Raw genomic sequence first — 22,982 nt, forward strand, 5'->3', positions numbered from 1 at the left:
TTTCAGGAAAAAGCCTATAGGTCGCACCGGTGTATAAGTCACTCCCCCCTTTTTAGGACCCCCTAAAAATACCTAGTAAATAGACTTATACAAAGGTTTTTTACAATATATTGCTTTTGGTATAATTTAGTAAGTGGTGCATTCAATTCTGTGCAAGAGCCAACGACCCAAGATAAGTCATATCAATCTTAGTGTCACGAGAATATAGTGCACACTAAACTATTTACACTAAACATCTCTTCATCATGCTTGACTGCAAGAATGATGGACTGTTATTATTTGTTTATTTAGCAGACGCCTTTATCCAAGGCGACTTACAGAGACTCGGGTGCGTGAACTATGCATCAGCTGCAGAGTCACTTACAACTACGTCTCACCCGAAAGACGGAGCACAAGGAGGTTAAGTAACTTGCTCAAGGTCACACAATGAGTCAGTGGCTGAGATGGGATTTGAACCGGGGACCTTGTGGTTACAAGCCCTTTTCTTTAACCACTGGACCACACAGCCTCCTGTTGAAGCACCCTTTCACCTGCCAGTACTCCATACATGCAAAGCGGACTACTGAGGCATATTCTTCACAGACATGCTTTGCTACCTGGTCAGCTGCTTGGTCAATGAATCATCTCGCAGCCAGACAACAATACCTGATGTGTGTGGTTTAGCCATTTACAATTCAATGATATAGATCTGTGCAAATGTGTGCAATATTGTAAATCTTCCCTGTCAGTTTGAATAGAAACATTGAATACATCTTTCTTATAGTTAATGAAAATGTAAAATGATTCCAGAGTATTTTGCAACACGCCTATTTCAACCGTCCTTTGTACAAATACACCTGGGGGGGCCAGTAAACAAGTTTGCTGGTTGCATGTTCACAAACTCAGCCAGGAAAAGAAAAACTTAAGCTAATGAAATGTCCTTGTTTTATATTCCCATTGTTAATGAAGACCATTACTTCACATAGCCCAAATACAAAACATATGTGCCCAATGAACTCCCTGGCATTCGAGAAAAGCTGCATCTCAAATTTAAGGTCATATATTAAATTGAAATACAGAATAAAATGTGGTTAAAACAGAAAGCCCTCAATCCAACATCTGAGGTTTCGGCTGCTAACTGTTTCCACATGTTTAACAACAGTGTACATACAATCTGTAACTGAAAGTGCTGAATAAGGAAAGTTTGAAAGTGATAAATAGAATGCACTCCAGTGCAAAGTTAGCACCAGCTGTTTAAAAGAAAGACCAAACTTTAAACAGGTACAGTACCCAGCATGCTGTATTAAGAGCTCCTGCATATACAGCTTGTTTCTGCTTTTAATTTGACATCATAACAATAACAATACTACTACTACTACTACTACAGTGGAGAGTTTGTGCTGGGTGTAGAGAACTAGTGAATTTGGCCCAGTGCTGTAACCTGGATATCATATCGTTAAGGAAAACAAATTCCAACATAATCAATATAAATACACAGCGCACTGTAATTACACACACACACACACACACTATCTACCTATATATATATATATATATATATATATATATATATATATATATATATATATATATATATATATATATATATATATATATAAACTGCAGAGTGGGACAGGTAGGGATTTAGACCACCAAATATTTCTGGCATGTTTTATGACTACAACCTTCCCACTGTGATGAGAATGTGGCCACATCATACTGATTCTGCCAGCTAAATGACACCGATATATAGCAAACTATAAAACGTATTTGTTATTTTTGCACAAAACAAACTGAGGGTGTGGGAGTAATCTGCTTTAATGTTTGTAGATTAATCAAAAACATTTTATTGTCTACTTACCCATTGTATTCTGTACAGGTAATATGCCATTTGGCTTTAGGTTTGTTCCCACTGGAGCACCATTAAAATGTTTACAAACTCACTAAATGTATTTCTTTGTGGTATGCCAATGTTCAGAATGGAAGGTACAGTAGCTTTCATTTTCAATTACACCTTTTAAGATGAACATGCTTTGAAAAACAACCCTCTTTAGAACTGATTTAATACCAATTTAGGTCACATATATTCAACTGTGCAGCATTTTCTTATTTTTTCTCCCCTCTCTATTTTCTTCCATCCTAATTATACAGGACATGTGCATAAACAGCTCAATTACCCCTAGTCATCAATTTGAATATCTGATGTACCACAAAGATTTGCAGCTGCATCGAAGAAAAGGAGAGCAGACGCTACATGCTTGTTTATGGAGACAAGTTTAACAATGCTATTCAATGGTGCAACAATACAGTCATATTAATTAAAAACACACGTAGTCTTCCCTGCTCATCAATAACAATGATCTACTACATCAGAACAAGCATGAATACTGTTCAGGTCATTACGTAAACCTAGAAGATGAAAGTAATCAATTTAACCCATGTCAGAAACCTCTTCATCTTCATTTGTGGTTTGGAATTGAAAATAAATGTGTGCATTTACACAATCATCCATTTGCGTCTAACTTTTTCTATCTTTTGCAAAACTGGGGTCATGATCACGCAGAAAACAATAATTCTGCCATGTGGGGATAGTCCCCCCTTTTCTAATCCACCAGATCCAATTTCTGCAGCACAGGATTCTTGCATTGAAGACCTCCATCCAAATACTGGCCCAAGTCAACCTTGCTTACGAGGACTGAAGTAGCCAGGCTGGTGTGCCATTGCAGCCGTTATCTGGACTGCACTCAGTGACCTGGGAGAAGGTCATGAGTGGCTGGCAAAGGAGAGAACCAGTAAATTATCTGAGGTCCCACATCACCAGCTGTGTGGTTGGCTGCAGATCAAAAGGAGGATCTGGCAGGGAACAGCCTCCGGGGCAGCTTCCAATGAGGAGCAAAGGGAGAAAAAAAACAACACAAGAGTCAAAATGTGTCTCACCGCCAAACCACCGCCTCCTCAACAGAAAATACATTCACATTGTACATGTGTGCAGTGTTTTGGTTTGTCTTGAGCAGTGTGGGCTCAGACGTTCACTCATGTTTTTCCTCATAACTAGAAAAGATTTGGAACTGCCACATACATACCAGGAGGGCTTCAAATATTACAGTTCTGAAACATGCCTCTTATCCTGCATGAGGGTCAAAAGAACAACAGGAGCTGTACTAAGGCAGTCTTCTTAGTTTAAACATAATAACAAACAATTACATCATGCACTGCAATTGATGAACTGAAATATGGGTCCTGTTTACTAAGCTTCAGCAGTCTAAATGAAAGTGTCTTTTTGTTACCATTCGTGGCCGTTCAGCATTAAGTTTCAAATTCAATACCACGTGTCAAGCATCAATGTACTGGTTGTTGCTTTTCTTCCGCCTCTAATATGTTCCTGTTACAGAGTATTCATTTAGTAGCTAGTAACTTACCGGACTGCTGCAGGAAGGTTAATAAATAAGGATTGTACCTGGCTGTACGTACAGTATATAGCACTGGGTTATCAAACACAGAGGAGCCCTGATGAACATGTTTAATAGAGTCGTCTTGTTTTACTGATTATTTTTCACACTGATTCACACTGATTCAGTGCTTTCTCTTGATCGTCAGAACATTCTACGATTACTTTTTTTTTTTTTTTCCACATTACTACCAATGTGACACACATTCCTTCAGACACTGCACTGATTACCTCCTTGAAAATAAGAGACTCCCTGGAGAACCATTCTGAATATTAATAGCCAGATAGAGTTATTATACACAAGGCTATAATAAAAACTAAAACAAACTTGTTTATTCAAACTGGGTTAAGTGGGAAACCATCATTTTAGATCATGGTGTATTTCTGACTATGTGACTTTTTTCCAATAATAATCTACCATACCAGGGTTGGGGTCAATTCCAATTCCTTTTCAAAATCAATTCCAGCACATCACTGATCGAAATTGCAATCAGCAGTGTTCTGTTAAAATGAGTTACTCACAGTGGCAACAACTGAATTAAACTGAAGTCACTGTTAGTCAGTTAAATGGGCTTCAAATGAAAGCTGTTGAACAAATCACAAGAATTAGTTTATGTCTCCAAAATATAAATTCCAATTCTTTCAATTATAAGAATATCTGAAAGGGAATCACGCAATTCTTTTACTAGCAATGGCCTCCATTTGTTGTTATTTCAAGCAAATGTTTATTAATAAAAATGTAAATTTAGATTTACACAATTTATTACACAACACCCACACCGTTTACTTTAACGTCTCCCAACACACCCACACTATATATTGTGCCTTCTACTATCAGCAATACATTAAGATTATAGAGCCACAGCCAAGTTCCAGGATCTCAGTATGCAACATCTCTTAAGACGACGTCTCGTCGGAACGGCCATCCGAGTTTTTTTTTTCATTAGTACTGCTGAAAATCCCATAGTACGTTAATATGTGTTAAACCCTGCATTATAAGATCATGTACGTTCATGAACAGTTTTCAAGTCGGAATGCTGGTGTGGTGGGAATATTTCAGAAATGTCACAAACAGAACGTTAAAGCAGAATGGCAGACAGACAGGCAGGCAGACACAGACGAGCATATTTTCATTCTCAGCACTGACACTTCAGGCCCAGCACATGGCGTGCACGCTTTGAAAAAAGAAACATCTCCTTTCTGTTTATTTTTCTTAAAATGAGCACTTAAGAAAAACACTGCCATCCACACTTGTTTAGCAGTGTATATTTAAACAAACACACCTCCAGAAAACCATTAGAGACCATTCAAGCAAAGCAATCTATTTATGTGGGTTAAAAAAAAGCACTGAGGAAATCTAACTATTCCTATCATGCATTATTAACTGAACTTTTTAAACAGCGGTAGAAGTGTTTAAAAAGGGTTCTTACTACTTATCAATGTCCAGTACCATCAATAATTTAGATATGTGCAGAGGAGTTCACATCTGCCAACAGCTTTGTTGAAAAAGTAAAATACGAGGCTTTACACCAATTGCACATACTGTAGAACAGAACAAATAATAATGCCCATGCGTTTATTTGAATCCAGCAGTTTAAGACACTGCAAACCAGATACCCTAGACAATGAGGTTGCACCGTGGCCAGCTGCATTCTGAGGCATTTAGATTTGTAGTTTCAGCAAGTTTTTCAACATTATTGTTTTGTGTTCTTTCTGTTTGCTACCAACAGAAACAGGCCAAGGGCAGACAAAGTTGATCTACAATTGAGCATCAACTCCACCTTTTCTTGAAGCCTATTCTACGATCCTGATCTATTACTGTCTAGATGTTTCCTACATGTACTGTACTGCTGCTTCTCCTGCAGTGCACAGAACCGTAGGCTTGAAAACAAAGTGCACACAACTGCGTAACAGCGCCTCATTAACTGTGGAAGAAAAACATTTCTTGCATTGCTGGAATATCTGAACTGCTTTACACGGTTTGCTTATGTCCATCAAGTTTTGCTTTCCGACATCAAGATGCCAAGTTGCTTCAGTTTCATTAAGCAGGCAGCATGCTGTCTCAATCGTTTGTGGTTATTTTCTGCAAAGTACTGTACCTCCTACTCAGACAGCACTTGTGTCTCACATGTATGTGTGCGCGTCCCTCCACTGCTGTGCACATTTCATACAGTGGTTCAAAACAGAGGGCTCTTGAATTCCAATGTGCAGGATGTCACAAGAGGGTTAGATACATGAGAATAGCAGGTACATACCAAGGTTCAAGTAAAAAGCAAATGAAACGAAATATCGGTAGAAGCTTTAGCTTTCACACACCCAAGTCTCTGTAAGTCGCCTTGGATAAAGGCGTCTGCTAAATAAACACATAATAGTTCAGCCACCTCATGTCAATTGGGGCAGAAAACATACAGATGTCTAGGAGGGGATTCGTTCCGTATGACCTGTGCATGATTCCCAAGCTCACAGAGCTGACTCTAGAATGCCTGCGGAGTCACAGGAGTCTTGCGCATGAGGAGCGGTAAACACCAGTGACATTTTGAACGTGATAAGGTCAATTCCCTGCCCCCCGAACCAACAGGAAGATGTCAGCAATACTTACATGTCCTCGGGTGTCCAGTGGAGCAGGATTTTCACCTTCCCAGAGTCTTCCTTTCTTCTTGCTATTACCTAAAAGAAAAGAAAAAAAAGGAAGGAAACAAAAAGAAAAAAAAAAAAAGATATGTGATGCACAGTTTACATTAGGGAAAGGCAACCTCCACACCAGAGCCTCCACACCAGACCAGAGCTTGAATGAAATCACAATTATGATAGAGCCATAAACTTAACAATTCTGGGCCAGGTCTTTGTTCCAATCACGTTCTTTTGTTTAACTGAACCACTTAAACCTAAACCAGGTCTCAGAGCAGCCGACCATTACATTACAGTACCTGGTAAAGCTGGTTAACACAATTAATGCACTTCTTAATTTAAAGAAGCATGCCATCCGGAAAAAAAAAAAAAAAAACACCACCACACATTTGAGACCATAACCTGGCGTTCCAAATACTTGAACTGTCAGTATCTTTAATGGTTTCCAAACACCACAGACCTAATGTCAATTTGGCACCTCCAACTAAAACAGTATCAATCAATACATTCACAAGATGACGAACAAAACATTCCAGATATTGATCGGGAGAAAGACAGATTCATCCCTTCAATTTCCAGCATTAATAGAACTTGTGTAAAGCAAAATGGTCCATATTGGGAATCTAGAGCCCAGTTCAATCTCAACTAAAGCGTTTCATTTAGGGGTGGGCACCAGTATCGATAATCTGATATGATATCAATATCGTTCAATATCGATAATTCCCATATTGCACTATCGTGGGATTAAAAAAAATAAGGCAGCTACATTTAGATGTGTCGTGCATTAGAGAAGATTAAATGACTTCCGGATTGGCTAGTCTGTGCAGTGAAGTACAGTATATAAATATTTCAGTGTTGAGGTAGCTGATGATGGCATGGAATAGTAAAACAATATAATAAGACCTGGTTTTTCTCCATGAATATTAAGATACAGTAAGTTATTGCTTATCTTATGTAAATATCTGTTATATCTACATGTCTCATATTACAATTGTGTCAACAGTTTTCTGTATTTTGGAAGACTTCGATATTATCAATATCTAAATACATGCACAATATCAATATACAACTTCCATATCATTGCCCACCCCTACTTTCATTGTCCTCAGGCCAGCCTCAGTTATCATAATTAAGCAATAAGGCACGAGGTGCGGTGTAAGGCAGGAGAAGCAGCAGAGTCCCTGCAACCAAACAAGAAGTGACACTATCCAGCAAAACCCACGCCCTCAAGAGCCTCATTGCTTTTATAAAACACTTATAAAAAAAGGATACATCTGTATAGTTTCTAAAGATTTATTAACATTTTCATGTATAATCTTCCATAACATAAAAAAGTCACTACGAACAACTAGTTTGTTGCAGTAAATGCTTTTTTTTTTTTTTTTTTTTTTTTTTTTAAAGACTTTAAATAACTATTAAAAAACCTTGCTTAGTTGTACATCTGTGAGGTGCCTGTCTTCCTGCATATTCTAGGTAATGTTGTTGCTAGGTTATCCACTCCCTTTGGCTCTAGTGCATAACAAACAGCACAAGAGTTTAAGTTGGGATGAAGATTATTAAGTAATTCATTTGAAGTCAAATTTTATATATATATATATATATATATATATATATATATATATATAAAATCCCCCCCCCCCCCCCCCCAAGAAGCCAATCACTTAAGCGTTAACAGCCCAATTTGTTTGTTTTGTGGTACTAAATTAATTTTTTTTTTTTTTCTAGCACGTCAATGTTACATTTTTGTATCTATAAAGGAGAGTCAGTGTGCGGTACAAAGGAGGAGAGCCAGTGAAAAGAGAGTCGGATGGTTAAGATATCGCATTTAGTAATGTAAATACTGTCGGAATATACAAATATCCACTTAAAAATTAGAGTCAGTTTCACAAAACGACTGCCGATACCAACTAAAAGGAGTAAAATAAAACTGAATATCTGACAACTGGATCCGACTGAAGTTACAGAAAATGACTGGTATGTACTACAAATAAAATACCAAAACAGCATCTTATTTAAAATAGCAAACTGGTGCGTAGTACAAATTAATATAAACTGGCAGATATGACAAGAAGACACCTTCATGTCTTCAGTATCTTCCATGACAGCAGGTATTTTGACAGGTGTTTTCTTTGATTTTGGTGGCGCAGTGATACATGGTTAGCACAGGTGTAGTGATTTGCCTTTGTTCCCAAGTAGTTCCTAATTGTGACATTGTGCTGAATATTGTAATGGCTTGGAACACTGATGGACCAATCAGCATGCAGCATTCTAACAATCCGTTTCATAAATGTTTAATACACACTTATTTCATTTTATTTTAATAGAAAATAAACAACAAATGAGCCAACAACCAATACAAAATGAAAGAGGAGGGTCAAACCACAGGAAGCTGGCATAATCCTCCTAAGACTCTACAGACTGAATGACACAGCTGAATTTCATTCATTTCTCCCACAATGGTTTAAAGAGATACTGTTCCAGAAATGCAGAGTCTGCCCTACTACAGAGACATGATATACCTTTGAGTTCATTCATGGGAGTGCAAGCCTTCGTATCTATCCAGGCTGAACACCAGCACCACAAATATTAATGTGATGCTGGGCCACCCGTGAAAAGGATTAGATGCTCCAAATAATCTCAATGCGATGATTGGGACAACTAAAAAAAATATCAAAAAATAACTCAATAGAGCTTAATTTGGAAATACTAAAATAAAATGCAATTAAATGACAAAATGTGGACTTTCAATGTATTCAAATTGTTTATTTTACAATTCAAAATATAGCCTTAGTTTTATTATTATTATTATTATTATTATTTATTTCTTAGCAGACACCCTTATCCAGGGCGACTTACAATAGTTACAAGATATCACATTATTTTTACATACAATTACATAATTTTGTGCACATTATTTTTACATACAATTACCCATTTATACAGTTGGGTTTTTACTGGAGCAGTCTAGGTAAAGTACCTTGCTCAAGGGTACAGCAGCAGTGCCCCCCCACCTGGAATTGAACCCAGGACCTTCCGGTCAAGAGTCCAGAGCCCTAACCACTACTCCACACTGCTGTCCTGTACAGTTTTAGTCTTGCCATCCCAGTTATAAAGCATGAGAAAAGTGACACACATTATATATATTTGATGTATATTTTCTATTTCAGGGATATCAAGATGATATCTAGTGAGAAAGTAGTCCGAGAAGTTACCCGGCAACAAACTCCCCATCCCCAGCTGTACTGCTTTCCTAGAAAAAGGAGAACATTTTGGGGATCATTCTACTTGCGGGATGTCTTGCTCATTAAAACATTTAGCATGGTTTTAAAGAGCAGAAGATTATCTCTTCAGAGATACCAGGGTAATCACCACCTCTAGTCTTGCTGTATATCACTTGTTTTGAACCCAGCCTATAAAATTGTGTCTCTACATTTTACAATAAAGGATAAGCTAAACCCTGCATGTATATGTATGACTGAAGAGGGCTAGGATTATTTGAAACAGCAGAATAAAACAGGGGGTATATAAATCTTTAGCTACATTACTAAGTATAGTAATGTACTCAACTCCCACGGGGAGAAGAGGATCAAGTTTTGAAAGCCGCTCTATAAAAATCAAGAGGATTGCTGTAACCAAACGCCAAGGAATTTACGTTCAACACATACTAACCTCAACCCTTCTACGAAGTTGCTTTTTATATCACCAAGCAAACAATACTCTGAATAGTTAAAGAGCACAAAGCGTCAAGCGTAAGTTTATTTGTATTGTTTTTACAGTCCCCTTCCTAGTGTAGGGTGTCTGCATTCATTCGGAGCGGTTCTTGGTTCTGCTGCTCCTATATACATGAATCACCATCATCGCTGTTCTCTCAATCTCCCTTTATCTATACATGAATCACCATCATCGCTGTCCTCTCAATCTCCCTTTATCTATACATGAATCACCATCATCACTGTCCTCTCAATCTCCCTTTATCTATACATGAATCACCATCATCGCTGTCCTCTCAATCTCCCTTTATCTATACATGAATCACCATCATCACTGTCCTCTCAATCCCCCTTTATCTATACATGAATCACCATCATCACTGTCCTCTCAATCCCCCTTTATCTATACTCAAATCACCATCATCACTGGGAGATGGGGGTACTTCGCAAGAACATCCCATTGCTACCTGCAGAACATTCAGCTAAAAGCATTGGTGCTTAAATACCTGTGAGCAGATGATATGTTAATGAACAACAGAAGAGACCATGCTTAGCTAGCTTCAATACACAATGCAGTAGAAACTTTTTTTAAATAGGATATCTATTTATAAGGTTGGTAAAAAGCAGCAGTTGAGCACATTTGTTACGCACATGGATTATATAAATAATACTTTGACTCACTGGAGGATTGACTCTGCATTTGTGAAAATTGGTAGAAGAGAAATAAAAGTCCCCTCTGCAGAGACCACAACTGTTCCAGTAACTTGGAATGATGCTTTGGTTCAGCTGAAGTGTGAATCATGAGCACATTCACAAGCAGCCGCTGAAACACAGAAGGAGGATGTATCTCCCTCAACCGGATCCGAGCATCAGCATGAACACCCAACACAGACATGCACTGCTTCCAAGACTGGCAGTCATGTATGCTTTAAAAAGGGAGTTGGTTTTCCAGTAGGATGAACAGAAAACCCGATGGTCCCACAATTAGAGAAGCCACAGCTGGGTCAGGGTGTCACCCCTTGGTGTATGGGCTATTAATCGATCCTCTCGCACATCGTTTGTTTGCAGTTCCCGCTGAGATCCATCACATAGCCTCAATTTATACCAGCACATCTGAATTGTGGGACTTATTTTAGGAGACATTGGAAACAACAATATGTTTTGCAATTAATTTAAAAACAAAACTAAAAAATGTGAATCTTTAGAACACACTAACATTCTGGAGAAGGCTGACAGATTGGTAAATTAAACAAAAACCTATCAAACAGACAAAGCAACTTCTGTTGAAATGCAACCCTGATTGTAAAGTGCCCCTCTGAGAATGATTCTGTACATAAACCTCTTGGGGCAGTGCAGCAGTGGAGAGTTCAGACCTAATCTCTTCCATGCAGTACTGTACGCTTTTTCTTAGATTGTTTGCATCCTCTCGCTCTCACTTTTCTTTTGTTTGGCTTATTGTGCTACAAACCAGGCTTCTTTACCTTATCAAAACATCTACTGACACATTAGTCTTGCTTTTGCAACATACAACATGATCCACCACAGGAAGAAAAACATTTCAGATGGCTTGTAAAGCAGAAGTGTTAAGATTGCATTAAGGATTACTGCACCCCCCTCCCCCTCAAGAGCTGTAGTTTGTAGTTTAAACTTTTTTGTTGACTTAATGTTTGTCCTCCAACCACTTTTAATATGCTACTGGCTGAAAAATGCAAGGATGTGCAGCAGGGAGTAAAGGGAGCCTGCTAACACTGTTCCAAAGACAACAGTATTAACGGTGCTTCGTCCCTGAATGTACGTCACTGGAGCACATCTGAGGCCCCAAAAGCTGGCAGCTGCTTTATTGGTCTTTTAATTAAAGAGGCATGGGAGTTATTCTGCACAAGTGGGCTGTTAAAACAGGAATACAATTACCATACGCGAGTTCTACTTTCAAAGGAGAAAGAAAAAGGTAGAGAATATTTGAGGACAGCTACACAGCAAGCAGTGTTTATAAAATTACATGTAATGCATTTGCTTAACTTATTCATGAATACTACAATATAAGGATACTTATAGTTTTAAAGGTTGAAACGAGCATAAACAATAAACAAATCCCGATACACTGAGTGCAATACCTTTCCTGAAAGCCTTAAGATTACTGCAGTGGTGTTGTAGCACAGTGTGTGTTAGCTTGCTACTCGGGTTTATCTTACCAAGTAGTTCTACGTTTCTAAAGCATCACACTTAACAGATCACTACTGCCATGAATTTGTAAGTTCATCAACGGCCGTCTTCTGAGCAACCTGGCCAGTTTTGAAAACTGCAATATTTCAATCTGAAAGCATGGAGTGCTTGATAGTATTCCTTTCATTGTACAGTTTGGCAGCTGGGAATAATTGAAGATCCACTGCTTAGCAGCTTAAGATATTCCTGGTTTTCTTGGGAGCCTACCGACCCTCCCCCGTTTTCCATTCAGTATGAAAGCTCCAAGCATTCTCGGGTACAATTATAGCATACCTGAGGGAGGCGGTCTTGCGTACTCTGTACAATTCGCTTCATTTTGCAACAGAGTGCAAACCAAATGCACTCAAGTGGTTGAAAATGTACCAAACTAATATGGGTCAATATTTCCCTTTTAAATCAACTGGAAGCTGTTATTACCCACCTGGGGTAGTGGTGTTAAACACAAAGAGACCCAATGTTTCTTTATTTGCTGCATATGTTTATCCAGCTTTAGTTATTGCTTTTCGTCTGAAGAAGCTCAGGGGCTGAATTAGCACAAACACAACATCAATATCATGAAGTGTAATTGAATACGGCTGCTCTTTTTCATTCAATGAATATAAGACCACAATAAAATATGATGGCATCAACAATATCAGGAATATTCTGGTAACCACGTACTGTAGATTATTAATGATAGTACATGAGAATGTGCATTTAATCATAAATGCCATTTTAGACTTGTGTGCATTCTGTTCATTTGCTTTTGAGGTTCTACTGTAATACGTTTTGTTTCCATTCTCGCCAAGGGGTCACACTTTTCTGAACATGGAGCTGTTCTTTCAGCACCACAAACTCAATAAAAGACAAATACACACTTAATGCAACTTAAACTTGCATGCTCGTGAAAAACAGCCAACTGCAAACTGAAGGTACAGTAGTTACTAAATTGCCAACATGAAAAACATGAACATCAAAATATGTACTGTAGCGTGTCGATTTTGATTTGACAGCAAGTCACATGTGCTTAATGCTACATTTTGTGTTGGAACAGTTGAGAGGATGTTAATGTTTTGAAGACAGTGGCTTGTTTACTGGTAAAACATTTTGCAAATCATATATTTATATGTTTAAAAATATCAAAAAATGTTTTATAAAAATAAATAAATGAATGAAAGCATCAAACTCAAACAGTATATTCTCCAGGGTATTGTAGATTTCTTTTTTCTCACCAACATGCACTTTACGAAGATCACAATGTTGATTCCTAATGTGAAAGGGAAATGCTCTCGGGACACTTTCAGGGAGACGAACATTTTGGTAAAACTCAGTACCTTCACTAACATAGCCAGTGTAAAAGGGCCCTTCATTATAAGTTACCTGTACAACAGACTGAGTTTACTGCCACGTTAGTGTAGCAAAACAAAATACAATCCAAACACTGCTGCGACACCACTCTACTGAATGAATGTTTTGTGTTCGTAAATTCATGTAAAGCAAAGGAGCGCGCGCAAAAAAAAAACAGGCTTCAATACTAAGTAAAGTGCATGGCCTAGAGTTTATACAGCTTTGTGGGTTGAAAAGCAAAGTGGAATGTAAACTTGCCTCCAGACTGTATGGCAAGTTAAAGAAAGCCAGTGCTGCCCTCTTGTGGGTAATCAGAGACATGACATGCAGGAGTGTTGCAGCTCAACTACTGCTTTTAACCCTTTGCAGTCCATTTATTAAGTGCGCGTCAGGCGCATCAGGTCCAATTTATTTTCACATGCGGCTAATTTTAGACGTGCTGTTTAAAAGTATTTTTTATTTACAGTCAAACGAGTTTAAAAGGCCCTGCATAACAACAAAGCACTCACTAGGCATCTCCAGCCAAGCCCCACCCTTTCGTTCGCTATAGCTTTCACAAATGCTAAGAAATAAATAATAATAATAATAATAATAATAATAATAATAATTAGTACATACCGATCAATCATCTCATGATCACTCGTTTCATCACCAAACTCCTCAATAATGCAATCCAAGTCATTATTTTATTACTATAACATCTCAAAAAAGCTTTGCAAATGTCCGCGATAGTCTCTGTGCGCTGATAAAGTAACAGCCAGCTTGTTTCCTTATGACCGCCCATACGGGATGCCAGGGGCAAGTATGACTATTCATGAGATACGCCTTTTTTTTTTTTTTTTTTTTTTTTTAAATCGGCTTGTCTCGGCTCCTGTCGCTCCCACTCGGCCATTGAATGGTTTTCTCTGCTTTTTCCGGAGAAAAAACGATTAGAAACCCGTTTTTTGCGTTTTTTTTTTTTGATGATGTCGGACAGGGTCTGACAATGGACCGGATAGGAATAATTGCAATGTCAGACCAGGTCCGACAATGGACCGCAAAGGGTTAAAATAAAATGCATGAATGAGTATCCACTATTCTTATAGTTAGAACACATAAAGGTGAGTCTGGCTTATCTGTTGTTTTTCATTTTTGTAAAAGTACTGTATAATGCAAAAACAAGGGTCAGAAATCAGATAGAGCTGCGGTTATATTTTAAGAAGGATCAACATTATAATACAACCGTGTTTGTGAAAGTAGAAGAAACGCACGAACAAAATCGAAGCCTGCCAACAGAAGAAACGCACGAACAAAATCCAAGCCTGCAATAGAAGAAACGCACAAACAAAATCCAACAGCAAGTAACTTTGAAAAAAGGTAGGATTTACTATACTGTTAGAAATCTATTCAGCTGTGTTGTAGACAGAAAACAAAACAACATTTTGTATAAACTGGAATTCAAATCGCACCCAACAAAACAAGAATATATATTTTTAAAAGAGACAATTGTGTGGCTCTTGTTAAGAGGGAGTTCAGCTACCCAACTGCACTTGTGCGCCAGTGTTTTCACAAGAAGCTGGGGGCTGCATGTGCTATACTGGGTTCATATTTAGCTGTAGTCACAGTGCGGTTGAGCCATTCGGCACGGTCAGGAGTCGTCTTCTCTCCCCAATGGCCAAAGCTAACTCTTTCAGCAAGTCCTATTAAGTTTATTTTAATTGTACTGATTGAGTTTTGGCTTCTCTGCAAGGTGTTAATGCATCATATCTAAACCTGCTCGCTACACACACACACACACACACACACTCAGTGTGAAACCATGAACATTTCATCATGTTGCAGATCAAAGAGTAAAACTGTGCAGGGGAGCCATACCAGACCTTGTTTTACGTCAATGCTTTAATCTTTTATTGCTGACAAGATTGTAAAGTGCAGTTTGGTATTTATTCCAGCTACATTTGTCATCTTTTGGTCATGCATGTACTGTAAATTTATTTTTAAAGTGTGCCTCTGTCTGTAAAATAAAAGTGGCTTTAAAAGGAAAACTGAATTAAACAAAATGCACACCCATGCTAAATAATTCATTTAAAAGGTTAAGAATGTGTTCAGAAATTAACTGTTATTGGACTATATCCAAATGCAATCAGAAAGGTCTATAGGAGGCGATGATAAAAGGAGGGTGAAATCTCAAGTCAGTCACTGTGTTAACAATGGGACAGATACCACAACCCTAAAAACTCTTAAATTGGAAGAAAATAAATGTTTTAGAAATGATTACATCAGGTCATGGATTCTGGCAGGCACAACTAATCCCTCTCTCTCCAACCCCCCCCCCCCCCCCCCCTTTCCTAAAATCTGGAGCAAATGTAAGGAACACATATAAATCTTAAAAGAAAAAGAATAAGTCCACAGGCTGCAAACAACCAACTCTCAGAGCACCACAGCATTGCAGTCCAAGAGGTTAAATTACAGACTGCTGCTTCCACCTGGTGGTCAAAGAGAGAATTGCTTTTAATGACATCAGCAGTATCCAGAATTATAGCCGGATCTACAGGAATAATTTAAACAATTAGGGCTCTATTGAAGCTTTGTAGCATCAAAGTTTTAAAAGAAAACCATGAAAAACAACAGATATTTTCCATACTAGTAGAGTGGTCTGCAGTTTTGCATAGTTAAAGAAATATGAAAATAATTAATGATGTATACAAAAATTGTCACATGAAAAAAACGAAAAGCCTAAAATCGATAAAATAAATCACCAAAACCCCAAATGAAGCGTGTTACTTACTGTGCTATGAAATACAACACTGTGTCCATTCCCCAGGCTTTCTATGTGCGTAGCGAGGTTCAAGCAGATAGCTCTATGCCGTATGGCATCCATCGTCTGTGCGTCAAAGAAGTCATGTGGCCTTGCTATACATATAGAAAAAAAGAAAAGAGAGCATGTTTAAACTAGGAGCATGCACGCTGCATTGAAAGAGTGCAAAAACAAACTGTAGGCTTTAACTGTTACAGCATGAATTAGTTAATGCAGAGCAGGGAAAAAAAGGTTAATTTTGTGACAAGAACCAGAAGCAGAATAAAAGACTTTCTGAGATTGTAAGCTTCAGAGATAGAAAAAGACAGATCACAACTGAAGTTTCTGCAAGATAAGGTCGCCACATTTAAACCTAATGGCTTCACTAGATCAGTCACTAAACTCTTATTTAGTTTCCTGTTTATTACAGTACTTGGAATAGCACATTTTAGTACATGAATTGTATATGAGCACTGTTCTAGCAACGTAGTTTAAAAAATAATTTTGTAGTTTTAGTTGCATTGCACAGCTTGGTACCTACAAACCCTACCTGTTAAATATAATCAATAAATCTCACATACAAGTCTAAATGTAATTTAAAATAGCCAGACAATGGGCAAGGAAAGCAACACTCTCTGGTTATCACTGCTGTTTCAAGCAGAAACACTCAGTCAGTGTCCAGACATTGCAGAGTCAGTCTAGGGTGTCATTTCTTTGCATTTGTGGCCTAAACTATAACTAATCAAAGCCACTGCTTGGATGTCACTGTTCTGATTTAAACTATGTATATGTAGTCACCGACCCCCTCACTACTTTAGATTGAGAGAGTTCAAGTAAGGTTGTCTAATCTAATGGGCTCATGTTGATAGCCAAAAGTGCATCTGCCAACTGGAGAACCTCCCACTACACATTCATGTCTTTAAACTACTGACAGAAAGGCGTGATGGAGTACTCTGTGCACAGTGCATCTGTGCTTTTATGTGAATAACAGCCTCAAGCAGGTCGTTTATAGGAGGGCAAGAATGCATTCCTCTGAATACTGTACAGACTACACCACTTCTTCCTAGCTTCTCGAAAATGAACTCTTTTTCTCTCTTTTTTTTATTGCCCCGTGCAAGATGGGATCAGCTTCCCTGGAGTACTGGCCCTGTACTGCGCAGTACATGTCCAAACTGCTCAGGAGCGTTAAGAGTTACACACATCTTACTCCCACAAAGTACTGCAATAAAAAACAAAACTTCACCGATTCACTTCCAGTCTGTTAGGATCCAGCTCAATTGACCTGAGCTGAATTATTGGAAAGATGCCCATTCCCCTCCTACTGCGTTAGCAACAACCCATGTCTCACACCTGCAGTGTTAAATTAATGACAAGAGAATATTTATCAAACACCAGAAGGTCAATCCATGTCTCACACCTGCAGTGTTAAACTAATGACAAGAGAATATTTATCAAACACCAGAGGATCAACCCATGTCCCACATTTGCAGTGTGAAACTAATGACAAGAGAATATTTATCAAACACCAGAGGACCGCTGTATGGATGTACCCTGCCTGATCTCCACAGATGATCCTGTAATTTACACAACAGCTTTCAAACATAATGACAAAACCAAACACTGAAAAGCAATACGACACAATGTGTTACTGTAGTACTAGCCCAACTACCAATTCTGTTAGTATTAATACTACTGTGTATCTGTACCCACAGGGAAACGTGACATGCAAATACAGTACCAGTGTTACATGTTTAAATATATCAATGTATTCACACCAAACCACCACCAGTCCTTTTCTAGTTGTTAAACATAAGCATGTGAAGCACGACTAATATCTGTACAGTTTAAATGATAGTATATTACTAGAGCAGTCATCAAGCAGGGTTTTGATCAGTCTCATGTACATATTGCATGTAAGTTAGGTGTATCACTTCACCTTTGGTCACTTGCTGGTGTATGGCCTCTCCTCCAGTCATCTGCAATACTAATAATAAAGTGCTTTGGTTACAATGCATGTCTTTTCCACATCGGTGCCAAAAACAACCCCCCCCCCCCCTGAAATCTGACATCTGGAAACACATAAATAAAACCTTGCAGACCCACAGACTCACAAAAAGCATTCATACAAATTGCAACACAGAAACATAACAGCAGCCATTTGGCCAATTATATGTATAATTATAGGAGTAGTGTTGCTGTGTAGACATTTTTAAGCCAGTAACTACACTTAAATTGTCTGCAGTAAACCAGCCATGGACTATCCTGTAACTAACAGTTAACATCATTGAGATTACAGGAGTATATAATTGAGTTGACTTTTCTTACTCTCCCATCTGCACTACAAGTATATACAATCCAAGTAGTAATTGCCATGCTGTGCACTTACACACATCTTGCAATAGTCCATGTAAGCAGCACTGTCAAGTGCATATAAATCATTGGCTTTTGAAAACATATTCAACTGCTAATTGTCTGTCAACATCACAGCTCAGGAATTATGCATGAGAGGAAGCAAGCTGCCTGAAAGTCGGTCTTGGCTTTGGGCAATCGAAATGAAAGGTCCTAAACAGCGTGTTACTAAAAATATAAACTTTTCAGCACAGTAACAAACACACAGATAAACCTAGACCTGCTATACATGGTCCTGAAGAAATAGCACCGTCCTGTGGTCATCTGGCCAGAGCAAAGAGTCTACACAATGTTGGAAGGACCCCAAAGATAATAAAAGGTCAATCCGTCGTACCACCCTACTTTAAATAGTAACATTTATAAAAATGCACCTCGATTTGGCAGTACACAGTACATAGCTGTAGTCCTCCCAGCACTACATAACCTCTTTGCAGAACATATGTAGGTTTGAAAGGAGGTATAATTGCAGTGTACAAAAATGTAAAAGTCCAGACAGTGGACTTTCCATTTCCACAAAAAGGTTTAAAATGATTAAAACATCATTTATTTCAAGACGTTTCAGACAAAAGCCCTTCAGCTGTTTAGATAGAAAAGTAAACAGTGCAGTAAACTATTTCTTTGGCAACAAGTTTACTGCACTGCGTTTACTTTTTTCTCCTCAGCCTCTTGACCAAAACATCCTGAAATAAAAGATTACAAAATCATTTAAACCTTTTGTGTACATCCAAAGAGATTACTTTTTTTTTTTAATGCATTTCCTATTTCATCTTAACAATTTCCAATGATTAGATTCAAAATGACTAGTTCTGAGGCACACATAACAGTGCTTTTAAAAAGACAAACAGAATTCCCTTTTCCCGGCAAGAGAAATACCCCCCATTCTACATCAATCCTAGGTCCACAGTGGCAGCAGATGTTGGCATTTTGTAAGCTTGTTTATTCATGCTGACAACTTGCTGATAGTCTTGGTATTTATTTTGCTCACATATATGTGTATTAATAGTGACAGATGCTATCCATGTCAAAATGCCAACGAATGCGCTGACAGCGTTAGTGTCAACACATCTGATGGCTCAGTGTAGCAGTAGTAATTGAGAACTGTTCTAATATCAAAACGGGTGATTCACACCATGTCTTCTGTCATCTACTATTTACAGTGTGATTAAAACACGAATCTTGCAAATAGGTCAAACTTCCCCCAGTAGAAGTATTTTCTGAAGGTTTTTCTGTTTTGTTTACTGATGAACTTACACATTCTGTCTGAGTTTTGAGCGAGATTGAGAATCACGCACAGTACTTGACAGAGGCCTTTCTGTCCCCCAGGTTCACGAATGGGCTCCAGTTTATTTAAAAGTGTACAGTACTGGGCAGCTTCCAGGTAGCGTGAGGGGGAAAGGATCTGGGGTAGACAAGCTTACTTTGGATTGCTACACAAATCAAAATGCATTCTACACAACTGTACCTTTTCACTAGGCATGCCTGGAGCATTTCATAAGCCCCACTGGGTCTTGTAAAAGCCTTGGTGCACAAGCGGAACCACTGTGTCTTAAGAGAGATACAAATAACCATATAGGATGTCAAACTGTCTAATGTTCGAGGCCAGCATAGTGGTTTAGTAGTGCCCACAACCTTTCCTTTCCACAGTTTCCGAGTGGGTGCGCTTACTAAGTATTTGTGATGCTTACTGGGTGGTACAATTGGAAAAGTAATAAAAAATGGGCACACAAAAAAAAAAAAAAAAAAAATGCAGAAATGCAGTCATTTACCATTACTCTCCATAACCCGCTTAGCAATGGAAATATGACTCCCACCGAACAGCAGCTTGAGCCATTTCATACTTTATTATCTGCCTAATTAGGCACATCTGAGCTTGTCACTTAGAAAGCGTGGTTAACTAGGCTCACTGTACGACAACCGAATGGATTCAATTTGCACAGCAAAAGGAGCATCCTTCATGAAAGCATCTCAAGGTTTTGAAAAGCACTCCGCAGTAGGACAGTTTAAGAGAGACTTCATATATAATCTGTGTGATGATTGATAGCAGCACCCACATCCAGTCCAGACACAAAGTGCTATAAAAGCAGACTGGCATTCCATTGGGATGAGGCTCTAAAGCTTGCTGAGCCTTGTAATCAGGTCAGGCTACATTTCTATGGCGCTCCAATTCCAATCTATATCCTGTAGTTCCTGTCGTATTTCACAGATATATCTGCATTGTTGTGGAAAAAACAGGGAGTCATCCCTGCGCATTTCTATACAGAACAGTCTTGAATTTTCCAAGATTTACATGCGTCCAAGAACAGGCTTTTCATCCCTTTTTTCCTACAAAACAGTGCATCATAATCATCTTTAGGCTGTCTATATTTGCTGCACACGCCACGCTTTTTCATTGATTTGTCTTTAGGCTGTCTACAGTCGCTGCGTACGCCACACTTCATTGATTTGTCTTTAGGCTGTCTACAGTCGCTGCGCACGCCACACTTCATTGATTTGTCTTTAGGCTGTCTACAGTCGCTGCGCACGCCACACTTCATTGATTTGTCTTTAGGCTGTCTACAGTCCCTGCGCACGCCACACTTCATTGATTTGTCTTTAGGCTGTCTACAGTCGCTGCGCACGCCACACTTCATTGATTTGTCTTTAGGCTGTCTACAGTCGCTGCGCACGCCATACTTCATTGATTTGTCTTTAGGCTGTCTACAGTCGCTGCGCACGCCACACTTCATTGATTTGTCTTTAGGCTGTCTACAGTCGCTGCGCACGCCACACTTCATTGATTTGTCTTTAGGCTGTCTACAGTCGCTGCGTACGCCACACTTCATTGATTTGTCTTTAGGCTGTCTACAGTCGCTGCGCACGCCACACTTCATTGATTTGTCTTTAGGCTGTCTACAGTCGCTGCGCACGCCACACTTCATTGATTTGTCTTTAGGCTGTCTACAGTCGCTGCGCACGCCACACTTCATTGATTTGTAAATCGCAGTAGCGAAGGGTTGCTATAGAAATGTTGCTCTGATGACATATGATAATCTTAATATAAAAAATATTTCTATTTTAAAAAATATTAATGCATTTCTGAACTGAGCCAACCTGAAAAGAGGAATACAGCTGAATGAATAAACGGCATCACTACCAGTACCTTAGATTACTATTTATATATAAAACATCCCCAACTGCTGTGCATGAGCCTTACACCATCGCATTACCTTAGTTTTGGTGGATGGGGTGACACCTGCACCCTGCTGTAACAGTAACTGGGTTTTACTCTTCGTTTCTATCAAAATTATTTTGAACCACACTGGGCTGGGTTTTAATCCCCAAATATACAGTTTCCTTTTCAGGAGACGTAATGCCTCCAATATTTAAAAAATATTATTTTTCACTGGAAAGCCTTCAAATTGTTTTGTGGTGTGTGCTGATCATTATCATACATCTATATTTTGCAAATGGTTTGAATGCAGGTCTCCAATTCTCATGCTGTGTCCACTAGGGGGGCCATATTGCTGTATGCATCAATGGAGAGCCCTTTGTTACCTTTGTGTGCAATACATCATCACCATTGCAGACATTGAGGGAGGTCTAACCAATGTTTAAAAGTCTGTTTTCTTACCTTTCATTAGCACAATCTAGAAATGGTGTTCTCTCTACCTCGCTTCGCCCACGCTACTCCACTACTCCGCTCGCTCCACTGGCTCCCGATCACCGCTCGCATCCAGTTCAAGACTCTTGTACTAGCCTACAGATGCCTTGATCAGACTGCACCCAGCTACCTCCAGACCCTCATCTCTCCCTACACCCCCACTCGACCTCTCCGCTCCGCCTGCACTAGAAGACTGGCTCTACCTCCGCTACGCTCCCCTGCCTCCCGAGCCCGCTCCTTCTCCACCCTTGCTCCGCAGTGGTGGAACGACCTTCCTACAGATGTCAGGACTGCCCAGTCCCTGACCACATTCCGGCGCCTCCTTAAGACTCACCTCTTCAAACAGCACCTGTAGAACTCCTCTGTTGTATCCTGGGACACTATCACCCTTCATTTAAATATGCTTTATTTTGCTCTTATCTGCCCCCTATTTTACTGCATTTAATCCTGTACCTCAGAATATTGTAATCTCCCAAGTGTTTAATCTGTAGTATTTTGTACTTAATCATATCCTGATGTAACTATCACTACTTAATCATATCCTGATGTAACTTTCACTATTATCTGCTGTATTATTGAATTGTGGTTTGTCACACTTGAGAATTATTGTATTTCTTGTTCTTATTGTATGACTTATATTGTAACACTTGAATGTATTTGTATTTGCTTGCGATTGTAAGTCGCCCTGGATAAGGGCGTCTGCTAAGAAATAAATAATAATAATAATAATAAATGAAGTAATTAAAAGAAGTTGGAGCTACAGTAACAATTATTTCATCAGCTCTTACTTACTGGCTGTGCACTTCCATTCACTACAATAGCCTCGAATTGAAAGAAACATGT

General features: G+C 38.9%; 1 protein-coding gene across 4 annotated transcripts in view; it reads right to left on the reverse strand.

The window, feature by feature from the left end:
- Positions 1-22,982, reverse strand: part of LOC117419804 (zinc finger protein AEBP2-like) — a 45,632-nt gene that overhangs the window by 5,057 nt on the left and 17,593 nt on the right. For 2 of the 4 annotated variants that reach the window (XM_034032948.3, XM_034032949.3), the window contains exons 5-7: positions 18,027-18,074; positions 16,082-16,206; positions 6,027-6,094 (exon numbers count right to left, since the gene is read on the reverse strand). In XM_034032948.3, the coding sequence (XP_033888839.2) occupies positions 6,027-6,094; positions 16,082-16,206; positions 18,027-18,074 (241 nt within the window). Of the gene's footprint in view, positions 1-6,026; positions 6,095-15,626; positions 15,780-16,081; positions 16,207-18,026; positions 18,075-22,982 lie in introns of those variants that run through there. The other 2 variants (XM_058985559.1, XM_034032950.3) reach the window with 2 other exon arrangements.

This window comes from Acipenser ruthenus, chromosome 14 (assembly GCF_902713425.1).
Source record: "Acipenser ruthenus chromosome 14, fAciRut3.2 maternal haplotype, whole genome shotgun sequence".
Lineage (NCBI taxonomy): Eukaryota > Metazoa > Chordata > Actinopteri > Acipenseriformes > Acipenseridae > Acipenser > Acipenser ruthenus.